Here is a 23,067-nt window from a genome sequence, read left to right as displayed (position 1 = left end):
CTCAGGTTTCTTTGTTTTTTCCCAATTCTCCTTCCTCGGGGGGGAGGTGTCATTGGGTGAGAGAATAATTTTCTAAACGATAATCACAGAATCACAGAACGGTTTGGGTGGGAAGGGACCTTAAAGCCCACCCAGTGCCACCCCCTGCCCTGGGCAGGGACACCTCCCACCAGCCCAGGTTGCTCCAAGCCCCATCCAACCTGGCCTTGAACCCCTCCAGGGATGGGGCAGCCACAGCTTCTCTGGGCAACCTGGGCCAGGGGCTCACCACCCTCAGAGGGAAAAATTTCTTCCTAATAACTAACCTAAATCTCCCCTCTTCCAGTTTAAAACTGTTATCCCTCGACCTATCACTCCACTCCCTGATCCAGAATCCCTCCCCAGCTTTCCTGTAGGAATATAACAAGTGCTTTGTGGGTGAAAAAAAGGGACTTTAAATCTGTGGAAGTGCTCCAAATGGGCAGTGCATCAATACATCCGTTCCTTTAAATGGGGTGGTGCTGTGGCCTCCTCCAATAGTACATCCAATGGCTTACCTTTCTTTCTGAAGTGGCTTTTCATTCAACAGTGCCTGGCTTATACTAATGGTATGGTTTTACACTTTGCGCTATAAATTACAGATGTGTGCGAGCCTGAAAGCCAGTTAATGGGAGCTCAGAGCTGCTACTCCGGTCTCTCAGCACGTGTCAAAGCCTGGAGTTAACCTCCCGCGTTGGTAAGGCGGGCTGGGGGCTTCTAAAGGCCTTTGCTGGGCCTTCGCTCATGCAGTGGGGTCTCTGCCCACTGCAGCTCTTGCTCCTACACGGAGCTGGCACAGCCTGGTCCCGTCCGAGCACTTACTGAGGGTTTGCAGCCAGACCCCTGGATATGGGTCCATGTGGGGACCCACTCCTGGGATTTGGGTTGGTTGAAATAGTGCTTCGCTCTTGAGAGCAACAGATCATATTGGCTAAACTGTCTCATGCCGAAATGAAAATAGCCTGTCCACAGAGCTGTGTAATGTTCTGCGGGAGAATGAATGTCCAATTACAGTCTTTGGTCTTGACTTTGCTTTGAGGGAGGAAGGCAGCAAACGCTTCGGCTCCAAAGCAAAGTTCAATACTGTCTCCAAAGCTGACCGCAACCGCCTGGAAATCAATTTGGGGAGCAAGCTTTAACGCATTAGCAACTTGTTACATCAGCTTCCTGCACAGGGCTTTGACAACAAAATAAAATATTAATATCGATCTTAACTGCCAGTTTGCTGCCTTATCAGGTAGCAACATCAGCTGTAACCCAGAGGGGAATGCCAAGTTCACAGAAAACTGGGGGGCACTTGAATGCAGTTGCCAAAAGTGGTTGATACCCCAGGCTATGGATGTACCTCGGAACAGAGTACGGATAAAGAAATTGGGTTGATAACCTAAGTCTGTTGTGCGCAGTTCTAAACAGTGCAAGAATTTAGTTTCCCCCAGTGAGACCATGTTCTTCCTCCTTGCACCGCAGCTGAGCAGAGTTTCTCTGTCCCCGACAGAAATCACCGCACCAGGGAAACATCTCTGAAAAGTGGTTGTTAAATATTGCAAATAACCCCTCGGCTTTGGGCAGGTAACCGCGAGGAGGTTCTCGCCGGTGGGGATTTGCTTCCCAGCCTCTGTTAGGTGTGAGACGGACAGGTGAACACTCGCATCCATTGAAACAGCATTTTCCCCTGCAGCGGGCAAAGGTGTCTGGCCTGGAGGGTCCTCCCGGGAGGAGTCTGGCGCTGCTGCACCCCCAGCAGTGAACTCCGGCTGAATGATATCATTTGGGGGGGGATTCTCACTGCTCAGAGCTTCCCAAATCTCTCTCTGCTGTGGCCTTGAATGAGTCTCTTGCGGAAACAAATGCTGGAAATACAATGTCTGAATTTGTGGGGAAAACAGTGACTTGAGGTGAGGCTGGAGCAGCCAGACTCACCCGTTTCAAAGGGGAAAAAATGGTATTTCACTGTTTCAAAGGGGAAAAAGAAGCAAAGCAAAGCTGCCCAAACCAAATGCGATGGTAGCGCCGGTTCGTCTTCTGATCTGGGACCAAAGCAGGCACTACACTGGCTTGGGCCTGAGTTCCAGCCACCACTTGTTTCCCTGGGTGACAGCACTGCACCTCAAGGAGCTTTGGGCACAAGGCTCTGAACCAGGCTGGTGCCCTCACCAGGCTTGTCCCAAAGCTCTGCCCCACAGCCGGTGCCTCCCTGGGGCAGGGAGCGAGGGATGGAGCAGGGACACAGTGCCCGCTGTGGAGCCGAGACCCTCGCTGCCAACCCCTCTGTGTGCCCGCAATCTCCTCGAGTGACACCTCCAGCAGACATAACACCTGCATCCTGGCCCCCCAGGCAGGCAGGGTGGGTTTTAGGGGTTTAGGAAGGAGCACCAGGCAGGATCTGGCCCTGTGGGCTCGCCCCCAAAACCTTCCTGTCACCCGCTGGCTGGAAGTAAGGGAATAACAAGCCCAGAGGCTAGCTAGCAACGGGAAATAAAGGAGATGTATCACATCGCAAGTGCCTGCAATTCATAAAGAAATGTATGCCTCTATCGGCATGAAGTTATCTGTGTGCCGCCTTTATCTGCCCAAATAGAGATGTCCCTAGATTCCGTAAAAATAGCTTGGGAAGTGAAAATCAAAATAGCTTGAGAACTGAAAGGCAAAAAAAAGGCAAAAAAGAAAAAAAAAGGACTAAAAAGCAAAATAGCTTTAGAAGTGACAAGAGGAGTATGGTTTGGTTTCAGGGCTTTTAGGTTTTCCTTGGGCCTTTTTAGTGAAAACAGCAATATTCATATGCTTGGCAGAGCATCTAACCCAGCAGCAACAATGAGATGGGGCCCTGAGCAACCTGCTGCAGTTGGAGATGTCCCCATGGCGGGGGGCTGGACTGGATGGCCTTTAAATGTCCCTTCTCACCCAAACCCTTCTATGATTCTAAGGACAGAAGGGCTGGCATCGCCACCACCCTGCTGTTGAGCTGGGCTCCCTCTTCCACCAGGTTCCCTATGGATTCTCCCCCCACCCCGGCGGCCCCGCGGCTGGAGGGCAGCCTCGGCCGCTGGCTGCCAACAGGGGGTCAGCCCGGCAGGCCCCGCCGCAGGGCTGGGGACGCGCTCTGTCACCTGTGATGGGTAACGCAGGTTTCCTCTTGATCCCGTGGGTGATGCACAGGGCTGCGGGGTGGTTTGGCCCCGGGTCCTGGTGTGGAGCCGGGGTGGTGGCAGCTGAAGGCAGCCTCGCCGACAGGGCCCGGGGGTGGCAGTGCCTGAGGGGGTGACAGGGTCTGGGGGTGGCGAGGCCCGGGGGTGGCGGGGCCTGAGGAGGTGACCGGGTCGGGGGATGGCGGGGCCCAGAGGCGATGGTGCCTGAGGGGGTGGCGGGGTCCTGCCCTGACAGAGCAGCAGGGACGGCGCCGCCCCCGCGGCTCCCAGCGGAGGCTCCGGCTCCGGGCCGCGACCGCCACAACAGCCGCGGCGCTGTCTCCGGGTGAACAACGCCCCCGCGGCCCCTCATTGGCGGGAGGGGCGAGAGACGCGATTTTTTCATTGGGTGGCGTTGGCGGACAGGGGCCAATAGAAATAAAGCTCTGTTGCCATGATACCGGCTGTGGGATCTCGATGTCTCGTGACCGCGTGGAGCACCGCGAGGGTCACGCGGCGCGGGAAGGTGCGAGGGAGCCGGGCGGCTTCTCATTGGTCAGGCGGCTCAGGGCTTGGCCAATCTCCTGGCGCGCGCGCAGGGCGGGGCGGCCGTTGGCCCTGGCGCGAGGCTAACGGCCGCCCGTCGCCTCAGGCGGCCCGCCATGGCCGCGCGCCGCGGGGGCGGACGCGCGCGGTGCCGGTAGCCGCCGTCGCCCCGGGGGTCGCTCATGGAGGTGAGGGACGGGGCTGCGGGCTGGGGAGAGGCCGGGCCGCGCAACTTCCCTCTCAGAAACCCGGCGGAGGGTCGGAGCTGTCCTGGGGTTCGGTCTTCGCCTGGGTGCCGGTAACCGAGCAGGGCTGAGACTGGACTCCCCGCAGTGCGGCCGCACGGGGCCCTCCTGTGTGGGGCCGTCCATACCTGGGCCTGTCTTGTGGTAATGGGTGCTGTGAAACGGTGCTCGAAAGCGTCAGGAAAACACTTCTCAGTGTCCTGGAAAAGTTCCATTTGGGGAAAAAACTGAGTGTGTGTGGTTTGGTGGGCGGGGGGTGTCACAGACCTGGAGCTGCTCACCGTACGTTTCCTCATACCTTGTGATTACAGATTGTTCTTACTGAACAAGGAGATAACTAAGGAGAAAATGTGTCGAAATTAGTATAAGAAAAGGAGCTGTGGTCCCCACTAATCCTCGCTTTGCTCGTTCACGTATTTGTAAAATGTGTCTGAGAAAAACAGTGCTGTAATACATCAGTGTAAGTGTGGCATAAACTAGAAGAAAGATCATGCTGTAGACCCTGTACACTAGATGTAGTCTGTTTTCATCCTCAGGTAGCTATAGAAGAACAACTTTTTACATAGCGGAGTGCTTATTCAGAATACTTTCAGAACGCTAGTCCTATGAAACTTAAACGTTTTCTGAATTTAGTAAGCATTTCAAACGAGCTGCTATAGTATTATTTTAAATATTATGCAAATAATTTCACTTTTATTTGTGAGCTAAAGGATTTTTTAGCTAGTCAGTTTTATTTTAACTTTACATTTTCCTTGTGTACCTCACCTCCTGAAGAAAGGAAGAAAAGACACCTAACTCTTTTGTTTTCATTCCTTTCTCCCACTGACCACCAATTTCTGAGCACCTCCGGGTTAGTGATGGGGAGAGGGGTGTTTCTTAGGTGGGAGCTGTTTCTCCCATAGGTACAGAATGGGGCAGACTTCCACCGTAGCTGCAAAAATATTATAGCAAAATTCTAGCTCCTGAAATCTGAAAATGCACATATATGCATTCGTGTAGTGTAAACATTGTAATAGGGACAGTGCTGAAAGGATGAGAGGTGTCTAGCAGTGCGCAGGATAATTCTCCCACTTTGGTGGTTGGTGGTGTTCGGCGGTGGTTCAGCCCTTCGGAAGCTCAGCTAGTGTAAATGCAGGTTTCCTCTTAATCTGCACCTGCTCCGTCTCTGAGCACCTTGCAAATTTCTTGTGGTTTGTTGGGTTAAGCTTTTCTCCAAGGGCAAATATGGAAGTGTTCTAATATCAATAGGTAGAACTAATTCCTTGAAAACCTAGATGGAGCAGAATTCACAGGTAAATTAAAGTGGTCAAGAAGTTCATGTTGGTATGAAACCTACAACTCTCAGGGCTGTGTATAATTATGTCCTCCTGCCACTGGTTTTTTCCCTTGTCTTGTATAGCCTAAAGTTGCGTTCAGAGGCGGCAGTCGCTGCTGGAGTAGCGCAGAAGCTGGCGGGAGGCTGACGGATGTATTCAGTAGCGGAATGACAGGCTCTGGCTCGCTATATCCTTGCTACAAATCACAGGTTCATTTGATTATGAATTTTTTTTTTATCTGTATAAGAGTTCGGGTTGCTTGTAAACAAAATGGTCACAAAATATTTCTAATACAGTCGCTGATACTGGTGAACATAAATCATCATGTTTGATTTATTCATAATAAATCTCCATCATCAGAAAGGGCAGTGACTTTTTTAATACGGTCACAGATGAAGGGATATGTGGTGTTTAGTAAAATAGTATTTCACTGTGTTCTTTGTTCTTCTGTTAGCATAAGTAATTGTAGACAAAGTGAGGAGCAGATGAATATTTTTAGGAAAACTGGGAAGTTGGTAAGAAGGAGAAGCGTAGGTATTGCAAGGGATGTTTCTGCGGCATACCACAGACGTAGAGTCAAAACGTTCACGTAAGCCACGTTGAGCCAGGGGTTCTTAGTGGAAAATGGAAAATGCCTGGGCAGTTAAATGTATCAGACCTCTCTTTTCATTTTGTCTTTCATAGCCATAAACTTTCACTGAGGTAAAAGGCTCCAATAAAGGAATGAAAATTCATTCCCAATACCTTCAAGAATAGACCTGTTACTTACTTGCACAGCTTTGTTCTTCCATGTCCTTCAGTCCAGCAGCTGGGCATCTTTTTTGCTTACAGAAGTATTTTGCAGACACGACAAACTGAGATGTGAAGTAGACACCTGCCCACAGTGAGGCAGAAAGCCTTACTGGGAATAAAACCTGCTTTTGTGTGTCATTTATCGTGTCTCTTTAACATCTAACCCTGTGAAAACACTGTTAATTTTCTGAGTTCCTAAGAGCTAAGAGAGCATATCCTGTTTAAACCAAACAAATGCTTCTTTTCACTTAAACTGGGTAAAAGACCTTTCCTCTAGAAAAGGTCAAGAAAAACTTACATCCAATTGGCTGTAATTTTTCTTCAGTAGCTGAAATACCCTGTAATGACTGGCAGGAAGGGGATGTCTCCTGACTCCTGTTGGTGATCATCTGTTAGAGACTGGCGCAGATGTTTTGGGCTGACACGGCCTGAAGTGTTTACTCCTATGTGTACACGCACTGGGCAGCAGTCACCAGCAGAAATTGCCTGTAGCATTGTGTCAGAAGTATGTGGCTTCCTTGCTTCTCATGCTTCGGTTACTCCAAGGGTAAACTCGGTTACAACCTCATAGCATGATGAAATGACAGTTTGATGTGTTTACTATTAAAACTGGTCCTCTTCTTGTAATAAAATGCAGACTGAAGAAAATGTAGAGCTACCTCAGACCTACAGTTCTTCCCTTTCAACATCGGAGTACTCTGCACCTGTGGACTCTTCCCTTTTGTATGCACCGTGGTCAACCTATGGAGATGATACTAAGCAGCCTCCTGCTTCTCAGATCAATGTGAAGTCCAGGTAGTCATTTTTGACAGAGAGAGAACGTGTGTGTTGATGGAGTAGATGGATTATATTTTTCTGTTTAACTGAACTTATTAAATATTTTCAATGAAGTAATTATTTTAATTAATATGGAATTCACTTTCAGGATCCAGCCTGAAAGGAATGATTATGGCAGTGAAACAGATTTATATGGACTGGTGTCTAACATCTTGGAAGAACAAGATAAATCACAGCCATATTGTGCTGAGGGGTGAGTGTGTTGCCATGCAGGCACTGCTGCATTCTCTTCCTCGGTATCTGTTCTGTTAGTCATCTTTACGTCTGCTGCTGGCAAGTCCTCATGCTCTTTACGGTTTCCTGTCCTTCCCCTTAAGTTTCTAATATTTCGCTTGTGATACTTGAAAGCTTTTCTCTGCGTACTCAAATTGCACGGTAGTTTCTAGCTTTCTGATATTTACAGAACTTTTTAATTGGCATTTTTTAAATAAGACCTTAACAAGCATTGTAGAAATGCTGTATTCAAATAAATCTCCTTGAATATATGCATGGGCCTATTTTTTTAGATTGGGTGAATTCAGACTTCAGGTTTGTTTCTTGATTAATTTCAGTTCCCAGAAGGAGTACACAAAACAAAATCATATTCTTTCACACTTTCCTGAACTGGCAGGAGACAAGAATTCCATGTAAAATGAGTATTTCTTGATGTTAGTGCTACCTAAGCAATATTTGCCTATCTAAATGTCAGATTTATTATGCCTATATTCTAGCACCAGAAGAAACTATTAGATAGTCATAATAACTTGACACAGAAGGATTTGGATCCAGCATCCCCAAGATACTTAAAGTGCATGGTCTTCTGCCTGAATCTGAATATTCTAGGCTTAAGGGTTAAAAAAGGGAATCCAGTTCTCAAGGTTCCCAAGCCAGGCACCACTCTTCCTTTCAGCCTTCTCCCAATGTTCCAGTGATTTCTCTGTGTGTGCTGAGATATGTGGCTGGAGTGAGGGAAAACTTCAGAGAGAGTCTTGATCAAGAGGTAGTTTATACTAATTCCTTTGCTTTGGACAGTGAAGGTTGGATTTCTGTTTTCAGCGCTGCCAAATTCGTCTGTGACTGTAATGACTTCCAGGCACAATTCCATTTTTTTTACTTAGTCTGTTTACAGCTTTTCTCAAGAGTCAGTGATTGTTCTGTGTAAATCCATGGTAATTAGTGGAAGGAAGGGAAATGTGCCGAGATGCTTATTCTTGATTTACCTGCAGGAAGCAGTGTAAGCCAGTGTAAAACACAGGCGATTCTGAAGCAAGATGATACAGAGAAGCGTTTTGTCTGGAGTGCTGGGATGTGGCTTTGAAAGGCTGTGGGTGGTTTGGCAAATGTCTTTGTTATCTTAACTTGTTGTGTATCCAGGAGTATTTTGGTAGTGGTGGTTAGTAAATCTCTTGACAGGATTGACTGACCATAATTTGGTGTGTACACATCGCTTGCAGCTTGACATTGTGTGTATCTCCTAAGGTATATGGGTGGGTTTAGACGAGCCAGAATCAGTTTTCTCATCCAGTTAAGGGAAACTGCAAAGATGACAGTAGTGGATGGAAGTTGGAGTAAGACATCATTGAATCATTTGAGAGAAATGTTGAAGTTTTTAAACCTGTTTCTGCATTTGGGGATGGAAGAGGAGCACCATGGACAAGACTCTAACCATGTATTTCTTGTTTTTCAAGGGGTTGCGCTCCCAACTTGAAGTCAGTGTGGCCCATGAATGCAACCAGAATCGTAGACCACCATGACCTGCTGCCAGAAACTAAAAGACCAGTTGTCGGAGCTGTCTCACAACAGGGTTTTTATAGCAGCGAATCTGTCTCTGCTGCTGAAAAACAGTACTTGCAAAGTGGTAATCTTGTATCGCAGCAAAAAGTAGAGGAATGTTGTCGCGGGTTTACTGGCATAGACCTTGAAGAGCAGTGTTTATACCCTTCTAGGAATGATCATGCCAACTGTTGCAACGTGCAGACTAATGAGAATATGAAGACAACACCCATATATCAGAACTATCCATACATAAAAAACACCTTTACACCTCAAGTTGGTTATTCAGAATTAATCAAAGACTTAGGAGATGATGCTTATTCTTATGGAAGGGAGAAGGTGTGTCCCAAAGGAGCAGATGCGCAGTTGCACCAAAAGCGGGCAGAGACGTTTCTTCCACAGTTTCACAGATATAATGAAAATGCAGATTATAGTAGGTACACTGAATACCCCCATGCTAGTAAAGCAAAGCCGAACAAGAGCACTAATTGTAGCCTCCAAGAAAATAAAAAGTTAGTAAATGGAACCATTGAGGCACCATCTCTGGACGCAGAACCCTATACTAAATTATTTCAAGTTAAATCAGGAACTCAGAAAAAAATAGAAGATACAATTTCAGATCAGCAAAACTTCACATTTCCCAAGGCTGTAGGAATTATGTCAGAAAAACAATTTACAAATGAAGCTTCATTCTGCAGTGATTTGGGGCAAAAATTTGAATATGGACTAAAATCATTTGCAGCTTGTCCAGGGAATAATGACCATGCCAATGATGTAGAAAAGCAGCAGTTTTCCAAGTCTGATCTTCAGAATTCTGACTACTGTAAATCACTTCCATTGTTACCAAACCCCGCAAACCCCTCAGCAGGTACTAATGTAAGGCCAGCCTGGATGAACATGCAAACTAAAACCGCTGCTTCGGTCCCATTTCAGAATCCAAGTCCTTTGTTGAAACTGAATAATCATTTACCTGCTTTTCCAAAAAGTTCCAGTCATTCTAATGATTTTTTTCAGTTATCATCTTCAAATTTCCCTTTAAATAGTAATTTATTTCACAAGTACTGTCAAGATAATCCGTTTTTTTCAAGTCTCGATGTTGGCTATAACACTGCAGAACGAGCTCGGTCTGCTGCTTGCATGGAAGCACTAGTTAGGAGTGGAGAAGAGAATCTCATTGAGTATTTGAGTGAAAAGAAATTAAAGCAGCCAAACGGATTCTGTGACAATTATTCAGCTCAGCAGTTTGGGATCATTGAAAATGTGAACAAACACCGTTTCCAGTTGAAGCCACAGAGTGAGCGTTATGAGCTGGAAGGACAAAAACACGTGGATGGGTTGTTGCAGACCGTGTACCAAGATTTACTGGAGTCCCAGGGTCAGTTTAATCTCAGGCAGGGGAGCGGAGACAGTAACGCCCTCAATCCTGCGACTTGCCTGCAGGCTCCAGGCTTTCCCAACAATTGCATGATGGGTGACTTCAGGCGTAATCAGCAGTTTGGCTCAAGTGCGTTCCCCTTGAGGTCAGCTCGCCTCTTTGGCCGTTCCATCGTCCCTCTGATGGAGTCTCACGACTTGTTCTCCCGTGACGATTTAAAACGCTTCTACCCTTATTTTAACGATAAGATGTACGGTGACAGTTCTTTTTCTGGTTTTGTACCAGCATTTGGATTTCAAAGGCAAGTTAAAACCCGTGGTGGGCCTGCCAGTGAACTTCATCTTAGACTAGAAGAATGTTACGAACAGTGGAGAGCTCTGGAGAAAGAAAGAAAGAAGGTAAAAAAAAATTAAATTAATATACTATATCACAGATTTGATGTAGATCTCATCCTGCTCAGTTGAGTTAGAGATCATGGGTAATTCTCAGTGTTATGAGTTGAAATGCTTAATGGGACTTCAGAGGTGAAAGACTTTGCTTCCCTGTATCTTTGTGACTGAAAATGGAAGTTTTGAAGGGGTGTAGCCTGGTTGGGAGCATAACTGATGTTGTATTGAATGTTGCGCTTAAAGCAGGAATTCAGTGACTTTTTCAGTCTCTGTTGGGGCTGGGGAAGGTGTGGTGTATGACTAGCAAAGCCACGTTACACTTTTTTTAGTACAATAAATACAATGCATCTGGAAACTTTGGAAGCAAAACCATTAATTATATTTTTAATTGGGACTAAACTTTAATCCTTTCAAGAATTAATTAAATTTCTTAGGCCCTACGGTTTTGGCTCTTTCAATGAGTAGTTCTCACCTCCCGTTTCCCTGATGTTTTAAGCCTAAAATGTATTTGAAGGGGCTGCTCTTCTGCCCCAGACACAGAGGCTGAAGAAAGGGTAATGTTAAAACACTTGATCACGACTCAGATAGTTCTGTGTGAAGCCCTACTTAAAGCAATTTTGATGGCCTTTTTGGTCACCAGCGGAAGTGCTTCAGGCTACCTTGTTGAATGTAAAACCTGCCGTAATTTAAATAGTTTAGCTGGTCTTGAAGTTCATGAACGATCTGGAGCTGTAACTTTCTGAGAGGGAAGCTTGAGCGAACGTTACCTGGGGACCGTGGGGGCCAACCATGTGGCTGTCAGCTGCTCTGCGGAATCTCCATGGGGCCAGTCCACCAAAAGAAACTTCACTGGGAGGGGATGTAGTGCAGGGGGGCGTTGCTGAAGTGTTTTCTGACAAAAGCCAGTTGTTGCTTTGAATAGAGGGGTTAGGGAGAGAATGAGACTGATGTCCAGGCTTGCATAGGAAAGTGCAAAAGAGAAAGAGTTGACACATGCTGAGAGGTGCGGTGGGGGGGTCGTGGAGAAAATGAGACTGCAGCTTCGTGTGGAGAGCCACAAAGCAATCGAAGAAATGTAATTTTAAAAGAGATTTAGCTAGCTATACAGTATTATAGGCGTTCCAGAGTGACATAACAATGGCATGAGAGAGATTGAAACCTGACTGCAAGATTTCAGATTTCAAAGTAATTTTCTTTGCAATAAAATACGATTTCATTTTAACAAAAAAAAAAAAGGCTTTCAGTAGTTTGACTAATGTGTACAAAATTTTAAGTTAATTGCTGACTTAAATAATTTTATTTTAATTTTGTGGATGAGGTCCATACCTGTTTGCTCATTCTTTTTTGCCATGTAATTCCAACTTGCCTCCATTTTATTTATGGGCAAAATTAGTATAGTCTGTAGTCTGATTGTGAGAAGACATAGAGCTTCTGAAACACATCATGTTGGCATAATTACTTTAGTTGAACCGCTTTGAGTAAAGTGGTTGTTCACTTAAAACAGGTGATTGTCTTACCAAGTGGTTAAATCCCAAATGTCTGAATCCTCATTATCTGCTTTTGAAAAATCCAAAACCCTACGGGAAAAGAATTATATATCTGATATTTCTTCTTGTTTCTGTAGTGAAGCACACTTTGCAGCTTACGTTCTTAGGGAGTTATTCTTTTGTTTTCCTGCAGACTGAATCAGCCCTTGCTAAGAATTTTCAAGGGAAAAAGGTTTCCAGTGCTAACAACACTCCAATTCCAAGGCTGACATCAAACCCATCAAGAGTTGATCGCTTAATTGTGGATCAGCTACGTGAACAAGCCAGAGTGAGTTATAGGGGGGGAAAAAAAATCCAAACCAAAAAAATCTATTGAACTTATCACACAGAACTTAGAGAACAGTGTAAGATATCTAAGATGATTGGAGCAGCTTTTCCCAAAATAGCTTTGTTCTTAAATGCTATGCAGGGAATAATCTTTCAGCAGTCCCTGCTGAAATTTTTACAGCTTCAGGTTTGCTGCTGCTGTTACCAGGGAACCCGCTGAGGAGCTGAGGCTCACGTTTATGCACACACATGCCAGGAGGATGGGTTTCCTAGTACAAGAGCGTGCATGAGATGCCAGAACCCAGTCATCTAGCCTAACCACTTGCACAGCTCTACGATGTGCCTGACCTTTGAGCTTTTCTGTTTCGAGCAGCTCATCAGAGAAATGTTCACTATAGATTTGTAGACACTGCATTAGAGGAAGTATTTGAGGGGAAAAAAAGCAAGTTTAATTAACGTTTGTAAGGCTCTGATCTATATTTGCTTGGGAGTCTGTGTTTGTTTAATGCAGAACGGTTATTTGATGCAACTTCAGCCAGCATTTCTAAGTTACTAATTTGCCACTTAGGCCAAACAGCCGTAACCTGTAGGGTGAGCGTGACTGGTGTCTTTTGAGCTGCCTGTGGTTCTGTGGCCAAACGATGGTGCCAGTGTGCAATGTCGTGCAGCAGCCTGCGCAGAATTCTGCAAGGGAGAGGAGAAGGAGGAGATGAGCAGTGCTCATCTGTGCTGCCAGCAGAACAGCAAGGGTCTGATCTGGCTCTTCGGAGGCTGAGAGGCCAGAGCCAGGATGCTTGCGCTGTGGAGGAGGAGAAATGTGGGCTGAGAGCAAACCTGACCCTGGGAGGGAACGTGGGATTGAAGGCAGCAGTTGTCATTCTGAGAAATGCTGGTTCTTGGAGGAAGCAGTACAGCTGAGCTCGGCCGCTCCTCAGGCAGCAGTGCTAAGCAGCAGTATTTCCTACCAGTCTCACGCAGGTGAAATAAGCTGTGGAGCCATGTCTGCTTACTGCTTGCTGAAATCTGTCTTGTGCAACTGCCTGCTTTTGTTCAGACAGCTGAGTGCAGGGAAAGATATGTTGATAGGCTTAGTGTGCGTTGTTTAAACTACTGTTTTATGAACACCAAAAGAACAGTATTAGGAAGTTTTCACTTTGAGAAGGCTTGTCTGTCCTTGTCCTAGTACTTTAAAACAGCACCTAGAAAAGAACTTAATTTTCTCTAGCCATTTGAGTAACCAAACTTAAGGGTTTGCTACCAAACACTTGTTAGGTAGCAGCTGAAAAGTAGTTTTAAGGATGCTCAAAAGCAAAGTGGAGCTGTTAGACCTGGATTCTAACATCAGAAAGCTTAGTGATGGCCCAAGAGGAACACTGGTACAAAGGTTCACGTGGAAGTTGAGCTGGCTGAATCTGGGATTAACTCTGTGGTGTGGAGCACCTAGTTAAATCCTCTTGGTGGTCGTGCACTTGACTTTGTTTTTCTCATTTGAGACTTCCACTTGCAGTTGCTTTCAGTTCCAGAACAAAGCATAGCTGATGGGAGAGGTGACAGTAGCTTCCTTCGCTGTGTCATCAGTAGCTACTAAAACCACTTCATAACCAGAGAACAAACTTCAAACCAGGATCTCCTCTCTATAGACTGTGTCTCGTCCGCCCTTTCTGGGGAGATGTAAATCCACAGCTCCATTGTAACTGGGAATGCTGTTGGGTACTCTGAGGCTTGACATTCAGCTTGTTTTGTTGAAGCTCTTCTATTCTGGACTGATAGTGATTTTTGCCACAGAGGGGAAATACCAGCTTATTTCTAGTAGTGAGGGTATCTGTATGGGCTGGGGAAAGCATTCTAGTCCCTGCTGCAAATACAGTGTTTTGTGAAGAACAGTCATCAAAGCTGGGCCTGGAATGTCAGTCCTTAGCCCATGGTGTATGCTGACCCCTGGACTCCGGGCTCTGTGGCTCTGCTGGGCATTTTGCTTGGACTGTGCCACTCCAGCAGTCAGACGCAGCGTCACTGGTGGCTTGCTGCTTTTCCCAGTGAAGGATCTCAATTAGCGGGCAAGTCCTGTGACAGTCAGAGGGATCAGTTGTGCTTTGCAAGAGAAGGGCAGGTTAGTTAATGCCTCTGAGTCGTTAGCAGAAGGAAGCGTCTCTTGGGAGTGCAGGATGAACTTCTGAAAAACGTGAGGGAATGGGAAAGCGAGCATTTGAGCCTTCAGTGGTTCCTGTTGGGTTGCTGGGGCAGCCCATCTTTGCTGACTTGTGTGGATTTTGCTTTTAGACACCTGGCACTTCTCCCAGGCTTAGTATAAAGAAGGTTTATTTATTTAACTATCAGCTGTGGATCCCACTGGATGAGGTTGTGGTACCTGAAAACCAGGTCTTCAGAACGTAAGTCCTTTTGTGGATGTGCTACTAAGTAAGACTGGGAAATGACTGGCAGGTTCATCTTGCTTTGTTTCACTTGCTTACATAATCCCACTGTGCCACTCCTTAAAATCTGGTTTTTTTCTTCAGAAGCAAATCTAGTGATTTTTCAATCAGTCTTACCTACTTTAATTTCCTATCCTGGTGACTGATTCCTCAGTTGTTTGTGTGAAGTTCTCCCTTTGCTTTTGTAAGGAAGCTGAGAGTTTAAAAAATGTGAAATGTCACTTTTTGAGTTTATTGATCGTTGCTGCTGTCAGAGTAACTTGTGCAGTTTATTTCTGCCCGTGTTTTTTTTCCACCCCCCAGGCTTTTGCCAGGTCTAAGGGAGAGCAGGAGAAGTCTGGCAGTGGGAGCTTGCTCCTTCCTGAGCCCTTAGCAAGGGGTAGGGTGCTCTCGTCTGCTGTTGTGGGTGCTGTTACCAAAATAATTGTCTTGGCCAGCAGCCTGCTCTGAGGATACTGGGGGCAGGTTGGGCAAATTGTCCTGGTTCAGATGCCTTTGCCAGCCACTCTTTCTTACGTTTTAAAAACTCCATGCCAGTCCTTTTCCTAGGGAAGCCTACGATCATTTTGTTGCAAGGAAACATCAAGAACGTTGCTTTGCACTGTGCCCCCCAACGCTCTGTTTCTTATTTTTAACTTGTGGATGACAGTTAATCATCAGGCTTCTTTATAGGTCATCAAGTGTAGCCATTGCCCGATAAACAGTACAATTCTGGAATTTTGGAGTTTATCTCTTTCTACAGACCAGTAACCAGGTTCTTCAGTGGTCTGTGAACCATGGTTGAGGAATCACTCACCAAGGGAAAATTCATAGAAATGTGACTGTTGTAAGAAAAAACAAAGATGCAGATTTTCAATTAATGAATCAAAACTGAATGATTTTTTTGAGTGGTTGTGCTCAACATTCTCTGAAAGAGTTCCTTTAGTGCTGAGTATCCATCCTGAAAGTCAGCCAACGCCTGTGATTCTGCAGCAGCTTCAGCCATTCCAAACTGCTCTCCCACGTTGCCCGTGGCTTTGTGCCGGCACAGCTCAAGGAGTTCAGCTGGGTGAAAACTGGCTGGTCTTTGTGGGATTGGTTTTCATCCGGATAATTGCGGCAGTGCTGATGGGAGGACCACGATGGTCTTGATTCAGAGGAACGCACGTTGTCGCGGAACCGCCTCCTGTCACATGGTTGTCTCAAAGTTGTATATATCTTTTACTAATTAGTAAGCTGGGTGTCCTAATATTTGGGTATTTTAGCTTTGCTGTTGTGTTGTACGCACCCAGGTATTCTACAGCTTTGGTTTTGGAGAAGAAGAAATCCTAGGTAAGAATTTTAACTACTTCAGCTGTAACTTTATGAACTGTTCTCAAAAGAAAATAATGGTTATTGTTAATTGTTCTTCCTAATCTAGTTAATTTTCTTGTAAGTCTAGATGAGTATAGCTTGAACTCCTATAACCTGTAAAATGTTCAATAGGTTGTGACTTTACTGGGAAAAATGGAGCGCCTTCGCAGTTCTCCCCTTCATGCTAACATTTCTACTGCTCTTGATAAACATCTGGAGGTAATTCATGTAGTGCAGTCACGTAGAAAAGATGAAATTGTAAATGCTTCAAATCGACAGAGGCAAGGAGCTCCCAGATGCCAAGATGACAGAGGTATAACTATGCTTATGTACTTTTATAAGGTAGCTGAAATATTCTACACGTATTGCAAGTCTATAAGAAAATAAGTGTGAGGGGTTTTGTATTAAAGTTTTAATGTATTTTTCAGTGTCTAGAGCTTTGAGAAAAGCAGACTGTGGGGGGTTTAGATGACAGTTTTGAGAGGACACTATGACTGACTTTTAGAGATAAACGGGTTAGATCAATTTGGAGTCCATTCAATTAATAAACTAGCAAGTAATGAAAAGGTAGTGGGTTTTTTTTGTAATGGAGTTCAGGATTGGAGATGATATTAAGCTATTGTCTCTTTCTTCCCCCTGTCCCTCATGTTCCTGTTCCTGTCACCCCTCCAGCCCTGTCTGTATTTCCACATAGAACTGCCTTGGTATCTCCACACTGAATCTGTGCAGAGACCACGATGGCCTTGCGTTATGAATGGATTTCCTCTTCAGGCATGTTCTGTCGTAGATTGACGTGAAATACAAATCATATTTTGGATGGATACACAAAAATACATTGGTCAGAATGTTCTTGTTATTAACCATATCCAAAATATGCAGAATACTCAACTTATTCCTTCAGTAGCGCACAGGCAGAATGGCAGATTCCCTTCTCTCTTAGATGTGAGGCAGAATAAATTCCTACTACCTGTGATGCTCTCGCCTACAGTGTGGTGTTGGAACCTCTCCTACGTTTCTGAAAGTCTTCTGTTCGCTTCCTGCCTTTCTTTCCACAACTGAATTAGATGGATTATTTTACTCCTTTGGGGTGTGCCATCATGCAGTTCTGTAATTCTCAAGGTTACTTCAAAAGATACACTATAGCAATTTTTCTTTTCACCTGTTCACCATCATCCTTGTTTCTCGTGACCTTGATTGAAGACTGGGACTTGTGAAGATGAAGGAATTTTTTTGGGTGTTTAAGCCCATGAAAATAATTGGCTCTGGCTTTACTTGGCATTACTGTTTAACTAGATCAGTGAGCTTTTTGGAACCGAGTAGTCCAGAAAAGAATCATAGAATCGTAGAATGGTTTGGGTTGGAAGGGACCTTCAAGCCCACCCAGTGCCACCCCCTGCCCTGGGCAGGGACACCTCCCACCAGCCCAGGTTGCTCCAAGCCGCGTCCAACCTGGCCTTGAACCCCTCCAGGGATGGGGCAGCCACAGCTTCTCTGGGCAACCTGGGCCAGGGGCTCACCACACTCACAGCAAAGAATTTCTTCCCAATGTCTCATCTCAATCTCCCCTCTTTCAGTTTAAAACCCTTCCCCCTCGTCCCACGGCTCCCCTCCCTGCTCCAGAGTCCCTCCCCAGCTTTCCTGGAGCCCCTTTAGGGACTGGAAGGGGCTCCAAGGTCTCCCCAGAGCCTTCTCTTCTCCAGGCTGAACCCCCTCAGCTCTCTCAGCCTGTCCTCACAGCAGAGGGGCTCCAGCCCTCCCAGCATCTCTGGGGCCTCCTCTGGCCGCGCTCCAACAGGTCCATGTCCTTCTTGTGCTGAGGACTAGATCTGCTCCCTGGTCGAAGAGAAGAGAAAGAAGTGGGCTCTGCACCATGGGGTCTGATTCCTTAACTAGAAGGGTTGTGATTTCTTTGGCTACATGTCTCCAAGATGTGCTAGCCTGTTGTGGGAACTGGGGAGGACATTTCCAATGGAAGATTATTGAACATAGTAGCTATATTTGCTACGTGTCTGGGAGAGCCTTGAGGAGCAGGCCTGAAGCTCTGCATCTCGTCTCTTTGGCAGAGCTTTCTTGTTTTGTTTGAGAAGCGGTCTTCCCTGGCCCAACCTTGTTTCCACAGCACCTTTCTATTACATCTCATCCGATATTAAGTATCTTATCAGGCAGGACCTGTCTGTTGTGTCCTGTATTCCAAGAAGTTTGATTTAAATAAAATTCTTACATGAGCCATGGTCTTCTCTTCTCCCAGCTCCCCAGCTTTAGTTGCAACACGGATTTAGTTCAGTGGGAAGCAGATGGATCTGAGCTGCATCATATCGGTTGTATTCATGCACAACAGGGGTCTGAAAAATTCTAATAGTGCACACGGAAGTTGTGGAACTGTACGAGGTATCTGGCAGTTGTTTGTAAATGTTTTTGCCCACTTAATGAAGTTCTGGAAGAAATCACAATGATAAGAAAAAGGGGTTTACGGAGTGCCATCTTTCACCCAGGACAACCATCATGCCTGGCAGAGCTCTGACCATACCTCTGCTTTGAGATTGCGCTAGATTCAGTGTTCAAGATCTTTCGAAAGATATAGAAGTTACAGATCATCCCCTGAGGGGAGAAAAGACCTTTTTAATGTGTGTAACTCTCAGGCACTGCATTCAGACAAAGACTTTAAAACAGCTCTTCCTTATTACTGTGGAGTTTTGCCTTCCTCCCTGGTAGAGACCCAAATGCCAACCATATCTTACAGCTTTGAGGTGCACATTTATGTGTCACTTGTTTCCCAGCTTCTTGTAGGCAGTCCAGGTGACACCATTCCTGAGGTCTCTTCTGGATTCCACAAAGCTTGGTGTGGAAACTGGAATTTTGAAAGCACAAGACATGGTAATCACATCCTCCTGCTGCGTATTCTGTCCTTTACTTCTCTGGAGTTATCCTTCCAGACGCTACCTTCTAAAATCCTTTGGATGGCTGACTCTTGTGTTGGACAAGTGGATTTTCATGGTGATTCTTCACAGTTACCTGAATCAATTTTCTGTACCGCTCCTTCCGGCTGCTCTAGTGGTGGCCGATGCAGAGGAATCGGTGGTCACTGCAGAGGAATCGGTAGTCACTCTGTGCAGAAGGAAGGAGGGATGTCTCAGAATGGGTTGCACAGAACCCAGCCCAGGGAGTGAGAGCCAGAGGGGTGGTGAGAGGGTAAGGCTAGGCTTTTAAATTCTGCCCTTTTCTGAGGCACCGCTAGTTCCAGCAGGAGGGGATGCTTTCACCCGGAACAGTGAATCCGAGAATACTGGTTGAAGGTAGGTGCCAGCTTTTTGCAAGAAATGAAACCGCAGTCGCACTCACTGAGCGTGAGGACTTGGAAGGGCAGACTGTAGTCAGTCTTCCGCTGCTTCCAAACCTATGGAAGTGTTTGAGCACGGAGGCGAGTGCACGCGTGGTTTCTGTGCAGCCCGACATGGTGTAGTGCGACCCAGCCCCAAGAAGAGCATGTGTGGCCCTACCCCAGAATAACGTGCAAGTTCTGACTGAAAACTCTGCTATCTAGAGGAATTTGTGTCTTTGTACGGGCTAGAATTGAAATCAAAGCATTATCTAAGCATTAAGTGATTGCTATTGAATAAATGGACATTGTACCACTTTTTCTTTATTTTGAAGTGGTGAGTTTTGTCAAAGTTTTTGCAGAACATGATCTGTAGGCTTTAGCAAAATGCCATAAACAAGCTATTCCTTCACCTGTCTTAATAATTTCTTAGGCAAGATGGGCAAAGGATCCGCTTTGTGGATGTGGAGGGGTTGCTGTGAACATTCAGCAAGGAGCTGGCAGAGGAAGGGGCGGGATGCCTGTAGTGTGTGTGCAGACGGGATACTTTCAAAACCGGAGGTGACCGTAAGGCTTTAGGTGCCTCCTCGTAACAGGCAACAGCTAAGTAGGAGCTTTAACAAAATAAGTATTTAAATTCCATATAATCTGTGTATGAGGGCCTAAAAGTCACTGCTTGCTTAGATTGAATTTTACAACCGTATAAAGAGACAGACACAAAATCACACACAAAAAAGGCTAAAAAAGTTTTGCACTTTTTAGCATCGCCAGGGTGAATTAATCCCAAATAGTGCATGCTGATGACCTGTGTAATAAAGATTAAAACGCTGCTTCCTCCCTGCAGATGTGTTTGCTCTTGCTCTGGCAATTAGAGAGATGAGCATAGCAACGCGTAAAGCACGTACAACACTCTGGTGCGCGTTCCAGATGACCTTACCGAAATCTCCAGCTGGAAAACCGGATCGAGAGAAAGCTCTTCGGGAGACGGCGCAACCTGAAGAAAAAGCGTGCGAAAACGCAAACAGCTGCGGCGTCCTAAACCAGTGGGCTGAAGTAAGCAAGCACTAATGAAATACCAGTTGCATAAAAATCTGCTCCGCAGTCTGGCTGTATGAGAGATGATACACTAATTCTTTTTAATTATTTGTAAAGTTTGAACTACTAATATTCGTATTTAAAGCTGTATCTTGACAAGAAGTTGAATTTGCTTTAAGGGCTCTCGGGTTCTACTTAAACTGTTAACGCGACGGGCAATGTCAGAATATCGTAAAGCCGAACTGGTGAATGTTAACTTAAAAAATAATCAGACTAATTAATTAACAGCCAAGCTATTATTTAACTTCTGTGGGTGAACCCTGGTGTACAACTCTTCCGATAATTTCTTTTAGTTTTGCCTTGGGAAATAGGTTTTAAAATAATGATTCTTAAAGACTGTAGTCTAATGGGGTGTGTCCGGTCAGTGCCAGATAAGATTGTGATGTAAAAATGGTTTCCTTATCAAACTAGTACCTGGAAACAGGAGGAAAAAAAATGCTAAGAATACCCAATATTCATGTAAAATTAAATATTTAAAATATGAATATTTATGAATTTGAGATTTTAGAATGTAAGTTTGTGAAAGGAGATGCACCGGGTTCTACTAAATTACTGGTATGACAAAATCGCTGTCGTGAAACCATGCAATTTAGTGAATGTGTTCAAATCATTTGGGCATGCTCTTGGGGAAAAAAAAGAACCTCTGTTTTAAAGTATTTAAACATAATCAAAATATGCCACGCACATGGGATTATTCTTTAAAAAGCTGTGCAGCAGCTGAAATAATGAGTATTGTTTTTAATACCTTCACTTTAAAATTGGAAGAGGTATCACAAAGTTCTGAAATTTAGGTTTTCTTAAAGTTACGCTTTCACTAGTTTGGTTTGGAATTTAGTTGTCGTATTTTTAGGCTTATTAGTTTACCTCTGCATTTTTGACAGCTATTACTACTTGGTGTTTCTCTGCATACCTTAATCTGTATGGAATAGAAGTAATTTATTCACTGGTACGAGACGTTGGTATTATGTGGCTCGGGAGATACGGGGTTTTAACACTTCTAGCATCGCATTTATAATGTGTGGATTAAATTTATTCAGCTGTCCTTGGCTAGATACCCTGCTATTTTAAATGTCTGTGTTCTTCCTACTTCCGGAAATCCTGATACGCGAAAGGTGTGATTGCACCACATAAATTGTCACTAGATGATGTGAGAGAAGCTGAATGCGAATGCAGCAGAAAGCGGAGTAACTGGTTCTGATCACTGAAAGGACCGAAAGCACTGCCGGGGAGTGTTCTGGGGCAGGAGGACAAAGCACATCGTCATACCGCAAGTCACCGCATTACGATTTGTTAAGTTTAACCTAGGACGTGTTGATGTTAAAAGAAATACTGTACTGACTTTCGTCTGTCTGGTAAGAAATAAATTAGCTCTTGTTGATGAGCGTTTGTTCTGCCGTTGTCTTCACAGCTTCAGCTCCCAGAGCTGGGTCCGTTCACGGGGACTGTAATTTTCGGTTTGTAACTGAAGTGTGTTAAGAGGTCGTCGCAGGAGAAGAGTTGGAGATCCCTCGGGCAGATCCGGTCTAGTAGTTCTAATCAGTAAATTTAGGTATGTAAAATACTTAATAAGTACAGATGGATTTGCAGTCAATACTCTACTACGCTTAAAGTTAGTATGGGATACAAAGATCATTGCGCAAGCTTACTACACGTATCTCAAATGTTACATGTGTGCAAAAACTGTGACTTGGCAAGTCATGGGTGTCTGCTGCCAGGTGAGGGGTCTCAGCCTCGAGGGGTGACCCGGAGAGGTCCCTGCTCCAGGGAGATCCCCCAGCACAGCCAGCCACTGTGGAGCCGAGAGCCCACGGGGTGGGGGGGCCCTGATGGCCACTGACATTTATAGCCTCAGGTGGTTGATTCGCAGTCAGGTGATCACTCATCAGGCCTGTCCCCAGCCAAACTGGGGGCTTTGGGCGTGGTGCTGAGCTCTCAGTGGTAACCTCACACAGTAGGATTCACTTCAGTTAGGCCAAAATCCGGAGAATCTGCCTGGAGCAATGTTTAGTTAGTTCGGGCAGGAGGAGTGCATCCCTCACAGAGCTGTAAAGCAGTGGTGAGACTGAAAGTACTGTCTTGGAGAGAGAAATGACTGTGACTTTAGACAAACCAAGGGAAAATTGTATCACTGCAGTGAAGCCAAAGTGGTGGATTTTTTTTTCCCCTGTATCTCATTAGTTAGAAGCTCCATACTGTCAGAGAAAGCTTGTGCCATCGTTGCAGTATCTGCACTAGAAACCTTAGGAGTTGCTCTGGAGTATTTATTCCTATTCTATAAATTTCTTGGTGCTGAGGCCAGTAATGCACTCCTGAATATTGTGATGCTGAGGGGACTGGAACACCTCTCTGATGAAGAAAGGCTGAGGGATTTGGGTCTCTTCAGTCTGGAAAAAAGACGGCTGAGGGGGGATCTTATCAACGCTGATAAATACTGAAAGGGGGGGTGTCAGGAGGATGGGGCCAGGCTCTTCTCAGTGGTGCCCGGGGACAGGACAAGGGGTAATGGGCACAAACTTGCCCATGGGAAGTTCCACCTCAACAAGAGGAGGAACTTCTTTGCTGTGAGGGTGGCAGAGCCCTGGCACAGGCTGCCCAGAGAGGTGGGGGAGTCTCCGTCTCTGGAGACATTCCAACCCCGCCTGGCCGCGTTCCTGTGCCACCTGCTCTGGGTGACCCTGCTCTG

General features: G+C 45.5%; 1 protein-coding gene across 1 annotated transcript; it reads left to right on the top strand.

Moving 5' to 3' along the window:
- The first annotated feature begins 3,778 nt into the window (after window positions 1–3,778).
- MEIOC (meiosis specific with coiled-coil domain) lies at window positions 3,779–21,689 on the top strand. Its single transcript, XM_074561683.1, has 8 exons — window positions 3,779–3,877; window positions 5,334–5,459; window positions 6,680–6,837; window positions 6,968–7,072; window positions 8,547–10,404; window positions 12,076–12,210; window positions 16,106–16,286; window positions 20,134–21,689. Exons 1-8 carry the CDS (start codon window positions 3,872–3,874, stop codon window positions 20,355–20,357), a joined length of 2,793 nt encoding a protein of 930 aa, XP_074417784.1. The 5' UTR covers window positions 3,779–3,871; the 3' UTR covers window positions 20,358–21,689.
- Window positions 21,690–23,067: the final 1,378 nt, after the last annotated feature.

Source organism: Larus michahellis, chromosome 18 (assembly GCF_964199755.1).
Source record: "Larus michahellis chromosome 18, bLarMic1.1, whole genome shotgun sequence".
NCBI lineage: Eukaryota > Metazoa > Chordata > Aves > Charadriiformes > Laridae > Larus > Larus michahellis.
The sequence above is the reverse complement of the archived record's forward strand: the minus strand, read 5'-3'. Positions and strand labels throughout refer to the sequence as shown.

Bases quoted from the DNA above. Each gene is read 5' to 3' on its own strand.
- MEIOC (XM_074561683.1), top strand. The intron at 5,460-6,679 runs GTTCATTTGATT...AATAAAATGCAG, and splicing joins ATCCTTGCTACAAATCACAG to ACTGAAGAAAATGTAGAGCT. The intron at 7,073-8,546 runs GTGAGTGTGTTG...TTGTTTTTCAAG, and splicing joins CAGCCATATTGTGCTGAGGG to GGGTTGCGCTCCCAACTTGA.